The sequence below is a fragment of the Suncus etruscus genome, chromosome 16, assembly GCF_024139225.1.
Source record: "Suncus etruscus isolate mSunEtr1 chromosome 16, mSunEtr1.pri.cur, whole genome shotgun sequence".
NCBI classification, from domain to species: Eukaryota; Metazoa; Chordata; class Mammalia; order Eulipotyphla; family Soricidae; genus Suncus; species Suncus etruscus.
This window is the reverse complement of record NC_064863.1, coordinates 463878-478208: the sequence shown is the minus strand read 5'-3', so window position 1 is coordinate 478208 and position 14331 is coordinate 463878. Positions and strand designations below refer to the sequence as shown.

General features: G+C 43.3%; 1 protein-coding gene and 1 non-coding gene across 2 annotated transcripts in view; one reads left to right on the top strand and one right to left on the bottom strand.

Annotated features, from left to right (window-relative positions):
• The first annotated feature begins 442 nt into the window (after nt 1–442).
• Nucleotides 443–14331, top strand: part of SPRED1 (sprouty related EVH1 domain containing 1) — a 71983-nt gene continuing 58094 nt past the window's right edge. Inside the window, exon 1 of the mRNA XM_049790036.1 lies at nt 443–556. Coding sequence (XP_049645993.1) covers nt 525–556 — 32 coding nt within the window. The 5' untranslated portion in view covers nt 443–524. The remainder of the gene's footprint in view (nt 557–14331) is intronic.
• LOC126033308 (small nucleolar RNA SNORA51) lies at nt 4149–4279 on the bottom strand. The gene has a single exon (XR_007504415.1). It is a non-coding gene; the product is annotated as a small nucleolar RNA SNORA51 (small nucleolar RNA).

Sequence of the window (14331 nt, the reverse complement as noted above, 5' to 3'; positions counted from 1 at the left end):
CCGCGGTTCGGCCCTCTCGCCCCGAGGGCGTGCCTCCGCCGGACTGAGCGGCCCGCAGGCCGGGTCGGGCCGGCCCCGCGCGGGCCATGGTGGGCCGGGCGCCCGCGGGAGCGCGCCGCCGCGGACACACTCGCAGCCGCAGCCGCAGCCGCCCCGCCGCCTCGCCGCCGCGTCCCTGAGCCGAGGCCGACGCCGAGCCGGACCGTCGCCCGCGCCTTCGCCCCTGGAAGCCCGCGCGCCCCCGTCCCTGCGCTCCTCCGGCCGGCGAGGCGAGGCGAGGCGACGCGACGCGACTCTCCAGGACGCTGCCGTCGCCGCGGGCCCCGGGCCGGCGGGGCAGCCCGGCCGCCGGGGGGGCGCCGCTCCGGGGGAGGCCGCGGCCACCATGGTGAGGCCCCTGCGCCGCCGTCCTCGCGCCCCCCCCGGCCGCCGCCCGCGCCCTCCGCCGCTCGGCGCGCCCGCCGCCGCCGCCGCTCCGTCTCCGTGTCCGTCTCCCGCTCGCGTCGCCCTGAGCCGCGGGAAAGATGAGCGACGACGCGGCCGCTCCTGACAACGAGTAAGTCGGCCAGGGACCCCGCGCCCCGCATCGCGGCCCCGCTCTGCCGGACGCAGGACGGGCGGCCTCCGGCGAGCTCGCGCGGCTGCACAGCCGGGGCATCCTGGGCTCGCTCGAGCCGCGCTCTGCTCCAGCCCCGCGCCCCATCGCGGTGGGTGTCGGTGAGGCTGGGGTGCGAGGGCCGCGGCGTGCGCGCCCCGGAGACGGAGCCGCTGCGGCCGGCTCGGGAAGGAAGCGCTCGGCCTCCGCTGGCTCGCTTGTTTGTTTACGTCTTGCGCTCCGAGCGCCCGGGGCACCACACACCCGGGGTGCCGCCTCCTTCCTTCCTTCCGAGCCTTTCCTGCCCCGTCCGTCTCTCTGTCTCTGTCTCTGTGTGTGTCTCTTTCTCCCCCCAGCTCCGAGGGCGAGGGGGGCCCTCCCGCCGCAGCCGACCGCACTGGCATCCCGCCCCGATGAGTCAGGGCTCCGCAGCGCCCCCTTCCCACTGGGGACCCGCTCGGCGGCTGCCTTGGTCCTGGGGCTCGGGAGCGCTCGTGCTTCCAGCCTTCCGTCGTACGAGGCGCCCCCCGCCACACACACACACGCGCGCGCGCGCTTTCCTGGGGCGTGGGGCTGCCGAGCCGGACGCGGCCCCCTTCCCCGCTGCGAGCTCCCCCGGCCCGCTCTCGCCTCCCGCGGCCTCCATTCATGAGCCGGCGGCTTGGCGCGTGTGTGTGCGCGTATGCGCGCCGTCCTGCTTCGGGAGCGCGCCTCCACGTGACGGGCGCGCACGCAGAGAAGTGGAGGTTCCGTCCGTCCGTCCGCCCGTCCCGGGGTCCGAGAGGGAGCGCCGAGCGAGTGGGCTGCTTCGCCCCGGCCCGCACTCCTTGCCACGCCAGGATGTGGCGCTCCCCTCCGCGCCGCGCCGTTCTCCGAGCCGGACCCAGGGTCCGCGGCTCTGGGAGATGCCTCGGCCCGGCGCCCTGGGGAGCGGGTGTGGGAGAAGGCGAAGGAGGAGAAACAGAAGGCGAAGGCAGGCGGCCGGGCCGGGCCGGGCGGCGGCGGCAGTGGCGGTGCTGTGGGCCGCGGGGCCGCCATGTTCCTTCTCGGTTTTGTGAATCGCTCTCATTTGCATAGCGCACGCTCCATTCACAAAACGATAATTACGCCGCCCGTCACCTGGGCCGCGGCGGAAAGAGGCCGGGCGGGGGCGGGCCGAGCCGCTCCCCGGGCCCGGGTCCCCTCGGAGGGGAGGCCGGCCTCGCACGCCCAGGCGCGGCAGCACCCACAGCCGCGGCCCCCGCCGCCGCCGCCGCCGCCACCTCGGCCCGGCCGCCGCGAGCTGACACAGCCCTTGTGTGGGAAACTGCCGTCGGGAGGTGCCGGCGCCACGTGACCGCCTCCATTCATAAAATACCTGGCCGGCCATTCACAGGCGGCGCCACCGCCGCCGCCTCCCGCCTGCGCGAAGCTTCAGACCTCTCGCAGGGGGAGAAAGACCCAGAAGTAGCTCAGGTAACGCCGCCTTAGGGAGAAAACACGCTCCGTGAGGAAAGGCGCTCGAGGCAGAAGCCAGCCTCAACAGTCCTCAAAGAATCCAGTTCGAGGCTGAGCTCCTGGCCTGGATGGAGGAAGGCCGCGAGGAAGAAAAGCCAATGAGGGACTGGACTCCCACGAGGGAGGGGATCCTTTCCCAGTGGCCTGCTTGTGTTGTACTCCTGCGAGTTGGGGGGCTGCTGTCGCGCCAGTGGGTGATACAGCTGTTTGTTCCACGAATAGAAAAGAAAGTGACTGCGACCCGTATTTTAAGACCCCCCCCAAATAATTGATATTTGGAGCATTGAAGGATTATTTTTAAGCTTTATAAAAATAACAGTTGTCTTTTAAAAAAAAATTAGGGACAGCTCTGGGAAATTCTTTCCGCTCAGACTCAGAATTTCAAGATCACACATTTATCCTATTTCTAAGTTATTTTCTCGAACATTTCTTATGCTTATGTACGGCAAGAATAACAGCTTTTAATATAGACTTAGGAGCTGCTCACTCTTGAGGTTTTACTTAAACATTTTTTGAATATCAGAAAGTGATATTTTATCTGATATTGAAGTTTATTAGAACTAATGGTTCATTAACTAAATCACAGGGAATTTTCTGATGTTTTTATTCCAGTAATTTATATCTTTAAGAGGTAACATTTGGAAATGGCAATTTATTCTATAAATCATATATTAATGAGAAGCTAGTGATATATTATACTGGGCGTTCTTAAAACTTTAGCAGAGTGTAAAGCTGCCTTATAATAAAGACTTAATTTGACTATATGTTTTTTGGGTTTTGGGTCACACCCGGCGGTGCTCTGGGGTCACTCCTGGCTGTCTGCTCAGAAATAGCTCCTGGCAGGCATGGGGGACCATATGGGACACCGGGATTCGAACCAACCACCTTTGGTCCTGGAACGGCTGCTTGCAAGGCAAACGCCACTGTGCTATCTCTCCGGGCCCAATATATATTTTTGTGGGTATTTTTTTTTTATTGTTGTTTGTTTTACTTAAAAAGCCAATATATAGGATTTTATACTACAGACTTGTCACTTTTTTTTCCATCTCTTTAGACCTTTTAAAATAAAAGTAAAAATCACTGTATTGGGGGGGGTGTTTCTAAGTAGCTTTTTTGGTAAATTCTTGTAAAAGCTTCGGAAACCTCACTTTGAAATCCTCCTGTGTCATCTATTATGTGAAATTAAGAGTCCTGGGTTGATAAATACATGTGCGTGTATTTAATCAAGAATTATGCTTTTCTTCTTTCTTTTTTCTCCTTTCTTTTCTACTATCAGTAGAAACCACCCTACAAGTGTCCATGGAAAAAAAGTTCCTCCATCTACAAGTAATGAATGGTTCATTTCAGATAGTGTGCAAAATTGACTGAAGTAAATTAAATAACATGATTTGTATTTCTACTGCTTAGATAAAAAAAATCCTATATTTTATGTGTTATCAAACTTTTGCTATGATGTTGATGAATCCTCTTTATTAGTTTTTTTTTTTTTTTTTTTTTTTTTTGGTTTTTCGGGCCACACCTGTTTGATGCTCAGGGGTTACTCCTGGCTAAGTGCTCAGAAATCCCCTAGCTTGGGGGGACCAGATGGGACGCGGAGGGGGGGGTTATCTAACCGCGGTCCTTCCTTGGCTAGCGCTTGCAAGGCAGACAGACACCTTACCTCTAGCGCCACCTCGCCAGCTCCCTCTATTTAGGTTTTTATTGTGTGTTCATGTACTGTGGTAAATGCTTCTTTGCGCGTGTAGGAAAAAACATAGTTTATACTATGTGTATACATGTATTCCCAACAGACTGGAATTGCATAGTAATCACATCAGAGCTTAGTATATTGTTTCCTGAGTCATGCAGTGTAGAAGAGCATGCTTTTTAATCACATGGTTTTCAGTGTATAACATACTTTAAGGCTTATCAGTTGGATATTATTCTAAACTATGTTGCTTTTGTTCTGATCAATTTGATCTTTACCCAAATTTTTAATTTTTCTTGAGATACTCTCTAGGAGTGGATTTTAAGCTGAGGAATAGATAGATTGGAGTTCAAAGAGGTGCCAATTTTTTTTTGTCCCCCAATTCACAATACAGACCAGGCAAAGGGCCTGGGTTGAGGTGTATATGGGGTGCATTTACTATACCTCCTCTTTCTATACAGTCAGTGTAAAGAACAGCCTGTGGTAAGAATTGGGAGGCCTTATCTTTTCTTTATTTTTTTAAAATTTTTTATATATATATACATATATATATATATATATGTATGTATATATATAAAATCCTTCACTAGTGGAGGTGCCAATTTTAAGTTACGTTCTTTCTGCTAAATTGTCTTAGTGTATGAGAGTGCTTCTGCCTTAGATATCCAGTTCTCTGGGGAAAAGGTTTTACCAGTTGAGGCATATAAAATCCAAATTTTTAAAATCCAGATAAATTGATTTTCAGCAAAACAAATTGGTTGTTTCAGGCAAGGAGACTTAAAATAAAATTACAGTGATTCTTTTGCAGCCGATCTGTTTAATCTTACCAACTTTTATGGTAGAAGATAAAGAACATTGAACTTGGAATTAGGTGATGCGTTTTGCCCTAGTGCTTAGTGATTCTGTGATTTCAGGCATGTGGCTACTATCTCTTGGATCTCAGTTTGTTCACTTGTAAATCAAGAAATTGAGCTAAGGGGCCGGCAAGGTGGCGCTAGAGGTAAGGTGTCTGCCTTGCAAGCGCTAGTCAAGGAAAGCGGTTCGATCCCCAGGCGTCCCATATAGTCCCCCAAGCCAGGGGCGATTTCTGAGCGCTTAGCCGGAGTAACCCCTGAGCATCAAACGGGTGTGGCCCCAAAAACCAAAAAACAACAAAAAAAAGAAATTGTGCTAAACGTTGTTGTGGACCCTGTTCTGTTAATTACTCTAAAATAACTGTCATGGCATTTGCAACTTATTAGGTTTGCAGTATACATGTGTTAATTGATTACTGTATTGTAATAGATTGCCATTTCTGACATGTTTAAGGCACTGAAAGATTTGAGATCTTGTAGGATAAAGTAAAAACATGAATTTTGAATAAAACAAATTTGGAAATGGCACATTTATATCTAATTTTGGCCTAATAGATACATACCGTTGATAAATATATCACACAAAGGGACAACATTGTGTTACCCTTTTTTTGGGGGGGTGTCTTTAAGTCATCCGTGATGTTGCGCTGTTATTATGTAGTGCTACGAATCAGGCTGTGGCCTGCCATGTGCAAGGCAGGTGACTTAACCCTGTATGTACTAGGTATCTCTTTGGCCCTGTAAAAGGTCTTGAAAACAACTTAAACACCTAACAATAATAAATAAAACCTGGCCTCTGATTGGATGAATGAGCAAAAGATTATTGGTCCTACATGCCAAAACTTGCTTCGTTTTTAAAGAAATATACTAACAAGTTAATCCGTGCTTCATTTATTGGCTAAAAACAAGTACTTTTTATTTGGTTATTTATGCAAATCCTATACATCTTAACACTAGTGCATGATTAAACATTTAATTAAAAAGCTAATGATGCAGTTGGGGCCAGAGAGATAGCATGGAGGTAGGGCGTTTGCCTTGCATGCAGAAGGATGGTGGTTCGAATCCCTGCATCCCATATGGTTCCCCGAGCCTGCCAGGAGCGATTTCTGAGCGTACAGCCAGGAGTAACTCCTGAGCGCTGCCGGTTGTGACCCCAAAACAAAACAAAAAAAGTTAAAGCAGTTAATGACATCTTTCATTCAACATTTTGATTTCGGGCACTGTTTATACCTTTTATTTTTGTTTTCGGAGGTGCTCAGGGTTTACTCTGCACCCCTGGCAGACTCACGAGACCATTTGGGAATCTAACCAGGTCCATCCTGGGTTGGCCACGTGCAAGGCCAACACTCTACCGTTGTGCTATTGCTCCAGCCCCCTGCATTTCATTTTAAAGTTGTTACGTGTAGTGGTACTTAGAATAACAGCATATTATAGAAAACACCTTTGTTTAAATGGGGGGAGAGAGCATTTTAGGAACTAGGATATTAGTGAGGAGAAGGGAAGAAACTGAGTGGAAGAGGAGAAAGACAAATATGAAACGAAGGGGACTGGGCCAAGAGTTCGTTCCCAGGTGCATTGGTGGTGGTTAGAAAGGACAGAGCTAGGGGCTGGATTCATAGCCTCTACGGAGGATAGGGTTGTTTGCCTTGCGAGGGGCGGACCCAGGTTCGGTCCCAGTATCCCACGTGGTTCCTTGAGCACCATCAGGTGTGGCCCAAAGCAAAAACAAGAGCAACAAAACAACAGAACTAAATATCCAAGCAAAGTCAACAAGAATCAAATCATGAGACCCAAGCTTTGACAAACCAAAATTGGAAACAGGCCTGTTATGCTCTCAGGCGGAGGTGAGGTGAGGCTCTGGGAACATGGATGGAGGGAGGTTGACACTGATGGTGGGATTGGTCCTGAAACATTGTCCATCTAAAACCCAACTATGAATAACTTCGTAAATCACAGTGATTTAAATACATTTAATAAAAGTTTTCATATGTAGATATTAAAGGAAATAAGACCATTATATATATGCTCAAGAGGTATAATCTCTGCCCATAATATGAAATTAGAGTAAATGTTCACAATTTATAAGTTTACGGTAGAAGTTTCTTAAATACACTATTATTTCTGCTTCTTAGAGTTTTAGACTTCTTACATTTTCAAACAAAGCTATTGGTTGACTGACTGATGAAAGTTCTATATTCCTAAGGGCTCTCTTGATGCTTCTGAAATCCATTTATACTATACCATTTCTGTCACTCGTAAATAAATGTAGGATTGATTGGTAGAAATTATATGGTATTTGAGGAATTTTTGAATTATCTTGAAAGATGTTTTTCTATAGTTAGAATGCAAAGTATTTAGAGCAAGAGTAATTTGAATTAAAATTTAATTAAGGTTTCATAATTTCATTTCTAAATCTTATCTATATAACAGGTGTTATTACTATTATTAGTTTATAGGCACATCCAGCAGTGCTCACTACCTGGTTCTGCATTCTGGGATCATTTCTTGTTGTGCTAGGGGTAGGATGGGGGAGGTGACAGACATATGGGATGCTGGGGATTGAACCTTGGTTGTCCGTGTGCAAGGCAAGCACCCTGCCTGCTGTGGTTTTGTTCTCGCCCCCAATATAACAGGTATTGTTCAGAGATCATTCTGACTTGGAATAAATTGTCTTCCTGGTAACATTTACTATTTCAGTTGCTATTGCATATGATTAGCCATATCTAATAATGTGTATTTCACAAATAACAGGTTCTATTATTAGCTTCTCTGTTGTATCCTAGAATAAGGTTTATTAATGGTTTCTCTGAGTACCACTGGTATGGCCCCAAAACAACAGAAAAAGGTCAGCAATATAGAGGTTCGTCTTGTTAGGCTGATATCAAGAGTTGAGTAAGAACGAACCTGAGCCAGCACCAATGTATTGAAAGCAGATAAATGTGTAGTGAGTGATTTACAGTGGGAGTATGAATGTTGACGTCTATCTCTGTCTCTACAACAATGCAATTAAAGAACAGGTATAAAGGTTTTGGTATTAGAAGATAAAGAAGAGGTTGAGGGGAATCAGAAAAGGGCTTTCTTAGGAGGAGCTGAATACTTGAAATACATTGCGGATTTATCAGAGGCAAGGGATGATGTTAGGGATTAGGAAGCTGAAGAGAAGATAGACATGTGAGTAAATTACCCAGATTTGTATTTTATTGAAGACTTTCAAGTTTTATGAGAGGCTGCATTGGTCGGCTGATGCTGCAGGGTTTTATCAAAATAACTGTTTTATTTTTTGACAGGTTTATGTATTCTTTGAGTACTACAATTTATTGTAGCTAGAATGCCTTGTAAAATCAAAATTTATCAATTAATTTTCTGTAGTTACTCTGTGCCCACAATTAATATCCTACAGCTACTGCTATCTATAGCATTAAGTCTGGTAAGCCATGTGTCTGTCTTTGTGCTTGATTCTCGACTTGTAAAACCAGGAGAATGTGCCCCTACTTTACAGGATTTTTGAAATTAATGTACCCTCCTTTTTTCTTGGTAGCAGTTTTTGATTAGAGATAAGGGAATATTAAAAAGAATTTTGAGTCTTTGACATGAAAGGTACTATATTCATAAAGTCCAGCTCTTGTTTCATTTAGCGTGAAGATAGGGTTACTTTTTAAAAAGGATTATTGACAAAAGAAAATTTGGTTTTCGGTTAAAAGTCAAAAAGCATCTTTTCAGAAAAACTTAAACGTACATTTTACAGATCAGTATTTTGAACATCTTTGATGTTTAAGTTTAAAGACAAGAGAGTTACATAATCTGTAACATGTTGAGTTACTGAAGACTGAGACTTACTGAATTATTGTTTTGTTTAACTTCTATTATTATTTATGTACAAAAGCATATTCTCAGAGCTTATTAAAGCAATTTTAATCTGAGCACATTTTGGAAGTGCAAGTACATTTGACCCATTTCCTTCATTTCAAATCTTACATGAAATGCAAGCACCTACTTTGAGGGGTGTTCGCAACATCCAGCAGTGCCCAGGGCTTACTCCTGGCTCTATGCTCCATCATCACTGCTGGTGTTCCTCGGGTGATCTTGATGGTGCTGTGTTAAGGATTAAACTGAGATTGGCCAGTAAGGCAGGTGCCTTAACCCCTACAGTATCCTTGCTCTGTGGTAGAGGGGCTGTACTTCCTGCAAAGTATTCCCTTTAGCCTTTTGAACTATCTTTTGTTTGTTTGGGGACCACACCCACCTGTGGTCTGAGCTTACTCCTGGCCCTGTGCTCAAGCATCACTGTTTACAGAGGGCCCTGGAGTCATGTGGTGCATTATGCAAGGCAAGCACCATACCACTTGTACTACTTCCTCCTTATACCCCCACAAATCTTTCTTAAGATGATGTTGTCTGGGTTGGAATAAAAGTGATTTTTAAAAATAGTTAAAGGTATTTACATTCTGGAGCAATAGTACAGTGAGTAGGTGCTTGCCTTACACATGTTTGACTTGAGTTTCTATCCCTGACATCCCTTATGGTCCCTGAACTTGCCAGAAGTGATTCTTGAGTTCCTGGCCAGAAGTAACCCCTGAACACCACTACCCTATAAAAAAAAATTAAAGGTTTTTTTTTTATAGTAACTTAAAATAGAGTATAGTATTAATAACTAAAATGTATTAAGCATTTTGCTGTACATGAAATATAAATTATTGCATAATTTTTCTAAAGCAAATTACATTTAACACTCATTGCAAAAAGAAACAATCTTTGGTACACAGAACTCTACTGAATGTTATTTTGGTGCATACATTCAAATTGGTCTCTGGATAAACTTCTGTTCTTTTACTTAAACTTAACTTATTTATGTGCCAGACACTATTGTAAATCTTTGCATGAATTATGAAGTTAATTTACTTCTATAATCTTGTTAGTGTTACCACTAATATAAACAAGGGCAATAAGTTGTCTTGAAGTTAAGTTAGGAAATGACAAATTGGGAACTCAAACATAAGATTAGTTTAGTCTCTTAAATGATGTGTATATTTTTTTTTCCGGGTACTCATTTGCATATATGTCATTTTCCTGCTTCCAATCTCTTGATCATTATGAACTCTTGATCATTAAGTGTTGCCAATTATTTGTCTTCCTTTAAAAAGACACCGTATAAAACCTCAGTTTTCTCATCCTAGAATGAGGAAGGTAGCTTATTAGATCAGTATTTATCATGACTCTCTTCCCAGCCTTGTTTCCTTCCTTTGGCCCTCTTCACCTTCCAAGCCTACTGGTTGGCCCTCTCTGGTCTTATGCCATCATAGTCCCTCATTTACACAGCTATCACTGCTGGGCTCCTTGGAATATTCTTGGGACCCTTAGAGGACCCTATGGCCCCCAATTGACAAACACTGGCTTAGATCATTTTTAGCGTTTTGGGCATTTCATTGTATAAGTCTGTGTATTTTTAGGTAGACTATTTTAAATGTAGAATACTCTTGAGTGAACTTGAATTGTATACTTGTCTCCTTATGCTTGTGTGTATTTCTTTTGTTTGTTTTGGGGGCACTGCACTGAGCAGAGCTTAGGCTTAGGCTTGTTCCTGGCTCTGTGTTCAGGAAACAGTCCTGGTGCTGGGGAGGGGGTCTATATCTGGTTCTAGTCAGTGTCATGTGAATCAAGTACCTTATCTGCTGAACTATCTCTGTGCATACCTATACATCTTTTTTTGGGGGGGTGGGCATACTCTGCAATGCTCATGGCTTACTCCTCACAGGCTTGGGAACCATATGGCATGCTGAGATTGAACCCAGAACCTGGGTTGACCATGTGCAAGGCAAGCGCCCTACTCGCTGTGCTATCATTCTGGCCCCAGCCCCTGTACATCTTTAGAAAATAAATGATTTCTTTAACATGACTAGGTAATATGCTTGAAGAAGTTCTGTTTTACCTAAATTTGCTGTAATATAGCTCAGATGTTTTAGAAAAGGTACTATTTTTTTAAAGATAGTTATTTAAAAATTCTTGTGATAGGTGAGAATTATTTAATAATCACTGAATGATAGCACTAGGCACAGTAATAAATACCTAATTATTCATAGATCATTTCAAAGTAGGGTGTTATTTAAACCTCAAGTGTTTAAAAGTATTTACATCCTGTAAAGAGATTGTTTGAGTTTGTTTCACCAGGAAATGCCTCTTTAATACATAGTCATTATGTGTTTACTTTACTTTTTAGTGGTAGTTAAATCTTTTTGAGCAGTGGCCCAGAAGGATCAATCACACATGGCTTTGGAACAGTGTCTTGAGAAAAGCAGCCAAACACACGGGAGATCAGGATGTTGCAGCATCTCTTATTAGTCAGATTGGGTCCATTTCTGAATTTTATGTGGCTTTTAGCTTTGGCATAGTCATTGTTGATACCAAATGAAATAGTTACAACAAATATTATGTGCTAGAGAAAGCGAGAATTAATTTTATTAGCAATAATTTTTTTAAGTGGACCCATTCTTTTATTACTGTTGTGGTGGTGTATGTTGGTGATAACTTGGGTTTTCATACACATCGGTCATGTTCACCTTAGATGATATCACAGTTGTGATGCTCACTGAGGTCTGCGTTCCTTGATGCTTGCACTCATCCTCCTGGAGTTGGGTGACACACTCTTACCTGAAGCATGCATGGTTGTGGTGTTAACCCAGAATGGGGTTGCAGTGCTTGTACTGCTATGATTCTTGTGTGTCCTTTTATTTGTGCTTGGTGAGGTTGTCATGCTACCTTTCTATAGTGCTTACTCAGATCTACTCATAACGTAGCCAGTGTTCGGTTGCTAGGTGTAGAGTCAGGGATCACAGGTATGAGAGCTGCCTTGATGGCACTAGAGCATGTGGACACGGGGGATTTGCACTTGTGACAGAAGCTTGCAAGGCAGGAACCTATAACCCTCCCTGCCTAGTAGCAGATGGGTTCAAACCCAGACTAGATGTTTGGAATGAACCAGGGGTCTTAGAAATTTGATTCAGATGTCTAACCTGAGGATTTGGTGAACATGTATTCTTCACACCTTGCAGGAGCTTTTGAGTTCATTCTGCCTGGGCGTAAGAATTAAACTCTGTTACTAGTTTTGTGATTTTTTTTTTTTTTTAACTTTTGTTAAGGTCTGTAAAAGCAAAGATAATAGGAAGCTGGCAAGATAGTACAGTGCACATAAGGTATTTGCTTGCAGGCAACTGACCAGGGTCTTGCTTGTGGCCAATCAAAGGAGTTTGATCTCTGGCACCACATACAGTCAAAATAAAAAGAAGTTTTTACCTATTTTGGAAGATTATTTTTAGGATTAAGTGTAATTTATGTAAGCATTAAATTGTGTACATAGCAAGTCCTGAAGTGTCAGCCTCCTATTACTATTATTGTTCAGTCCATACTCTATTATTTCAGTATACTATACTGTATAATCATAAGCTATTCATGTATAAAGTAGTTATTCTCTGGAAAAAACATTAAGTGTTCTTGCCTTGGAGTAAACAGTGAGTAATATATTATATTCATGGTGAACTTCCTGGGATCGTTTTACAGGTATTAAATATTTCATGAAATAAAATGACTTTAGAATGGGAAAAACTTAAGTAGCTTCTTGATTCAATTTTTTTCAAATGAAGGTACTAAATTCTGGTTGAATTAAGCTATTTCCCTGGTTATGAGTTCCATTGTGTTGGTCTCAATGGGAACTTTGGCTTCACAACTGTTAATTCAGTGTTCTTCTCACTGCCAATATTTTTCCCACATTATGACCGTAGAAACCCAGTCTATGAAATAAAAACTGATCAGACACGAATACCAAACCCAAAGTCAACGACAAAAGAGTCGACACCCTGTCTACAACAAGCTGTACAAGGGGGGAACAGTTGCACTAGCATTACGGGAGTAAAGGGGGGAGATGTGGGTTGCTTGCTGGGAAGGAATAGAAGTGGAGGGAGGACAACACTGGTGGTGGGAATGTCCCTCACTCATTGTCACTATGGGCCTCAAATATTACTGTGAAAGATTTGTAATTCACTTTGATCACAATAAAAATTCACACACACACAAAAAAAAAAACACCCAAAGAAATCCAGTCTATATTAAGGAAAATTATATCCTCCCCCCCCCAAGAATCATACGTGCCAATAACCACTGATTTCTGAACTATTGCCAATATAATTTTGAAAAGAAATACCTAATTTGCTCTTCTTTAAAGGAGGTGAATGGAATAATAATGTCACTAAGTATATCTTAGGGTCCAATGGATTAGATAGTATGTATATGGTTAAGATACTTGTCTTGCAGGCTAACCTGGGATAGATCTCTGGCACCGTGTATGCAAGCACTAACAGGGATAGTAAAAGTCTTGAGCACAGCTGAATAGGCCCCTTCCTCAAATTAAAAATGCTTCCATTAATCTGAGCAGCAGGTTAATAAAACTTTATCTAAATGCATTATTCACATTTTCATTGTAGCCATAAAGGTCTTGGTAAGAGTTTTTCATCTGAGTAATTGGTTTGGTAAAATTCAATTAATTTTATTTTATTCACTCTTCGTTACTGTTGTAGAGATGTTTTTGTAGGTGATGCTTGACATCTGATTTGTGTTTGACATCGGGGGTTACAAGAGCTACGGTGGTGCTTCTCAGGGCATCACTTAATTGCTGGGGATTCTGTCTAGGGCCATGAACATGCAAGGCATAAGCTCTACTTCTAATAGCCACACTCCAGCTTCACAAAAGGTTTTAACTAAAATACAAGTTTCAGAGCTTTGTGTTTAAGTTTTACTTAATTTTTGTGAAGTGGATAAGATCTGGGACACTTTTACATTGTAGAAGTTCTGTTGTTTCGGCGCATTGTTTAGGACACTTAACTTTTGATCCATTATGTTCTTATATTATATAATTATATATATAATTCTTTTTTTTTTTTTTTTTTTGGTTTTTGGGCCACACCCGGCAGTGCTCAGGGGTTACTCCTGGCTGTCTGCTCAGAAATAGCTCCTGGCAGGCACAGGGGACCATATGGGACATCGGGATTCGAACCAACCACCTTAGGTCCTGCACCGGCTGCTTGCAGGGCAAACACCGCTGTGCTATCTCTCCGGCCCCTATTTGAGATGTTTGTTGCATTTTGTGTTGTCCCATTGAGCTCTTAGTCTGTTCTTTTGTTTATATTACTCTGATGGTTTTAATAATAGTAACTTTGAAATGGAGTAGTGTAATTTCTCCTGCCTCTATTTCTTTTTTCTTTCAGAGTAACTAACTGTAGAATTGGTGGGTAACATGAAGACTAGGTAGAGAGGGAAGAAGAGGGTTTTTTATTTGTTTTGAAAAACATGGATGTTGGAACTGTCATATATCATCTGAGTCTAATACTGATACTTTCTGTAAGTTTGCTTTTTGCATTTTGTTATACCTGCTGGTTTTTACTTGATAAACTAGGCAATGGTGTAGTTGATTAAAAATTTGCTATAAATAGGTAGATAAAATTTCTATAAATAAAATAAACTTTTAGTAATACTTATTAGTTAAGTGGAGAAAGTCGTATTTTCCTTCCAGTTTTATTGGTAATTGGTGAACATTGTTTATATTTGATGTTTCTGTGTAGATACACTTGTGAAGTAAAGTCTTGATCTAAAGAATAAATAGATCAGGAAAAACAGCGCCAGCTTTTTAAAATTAAGAATTAAAAAATAAGAAT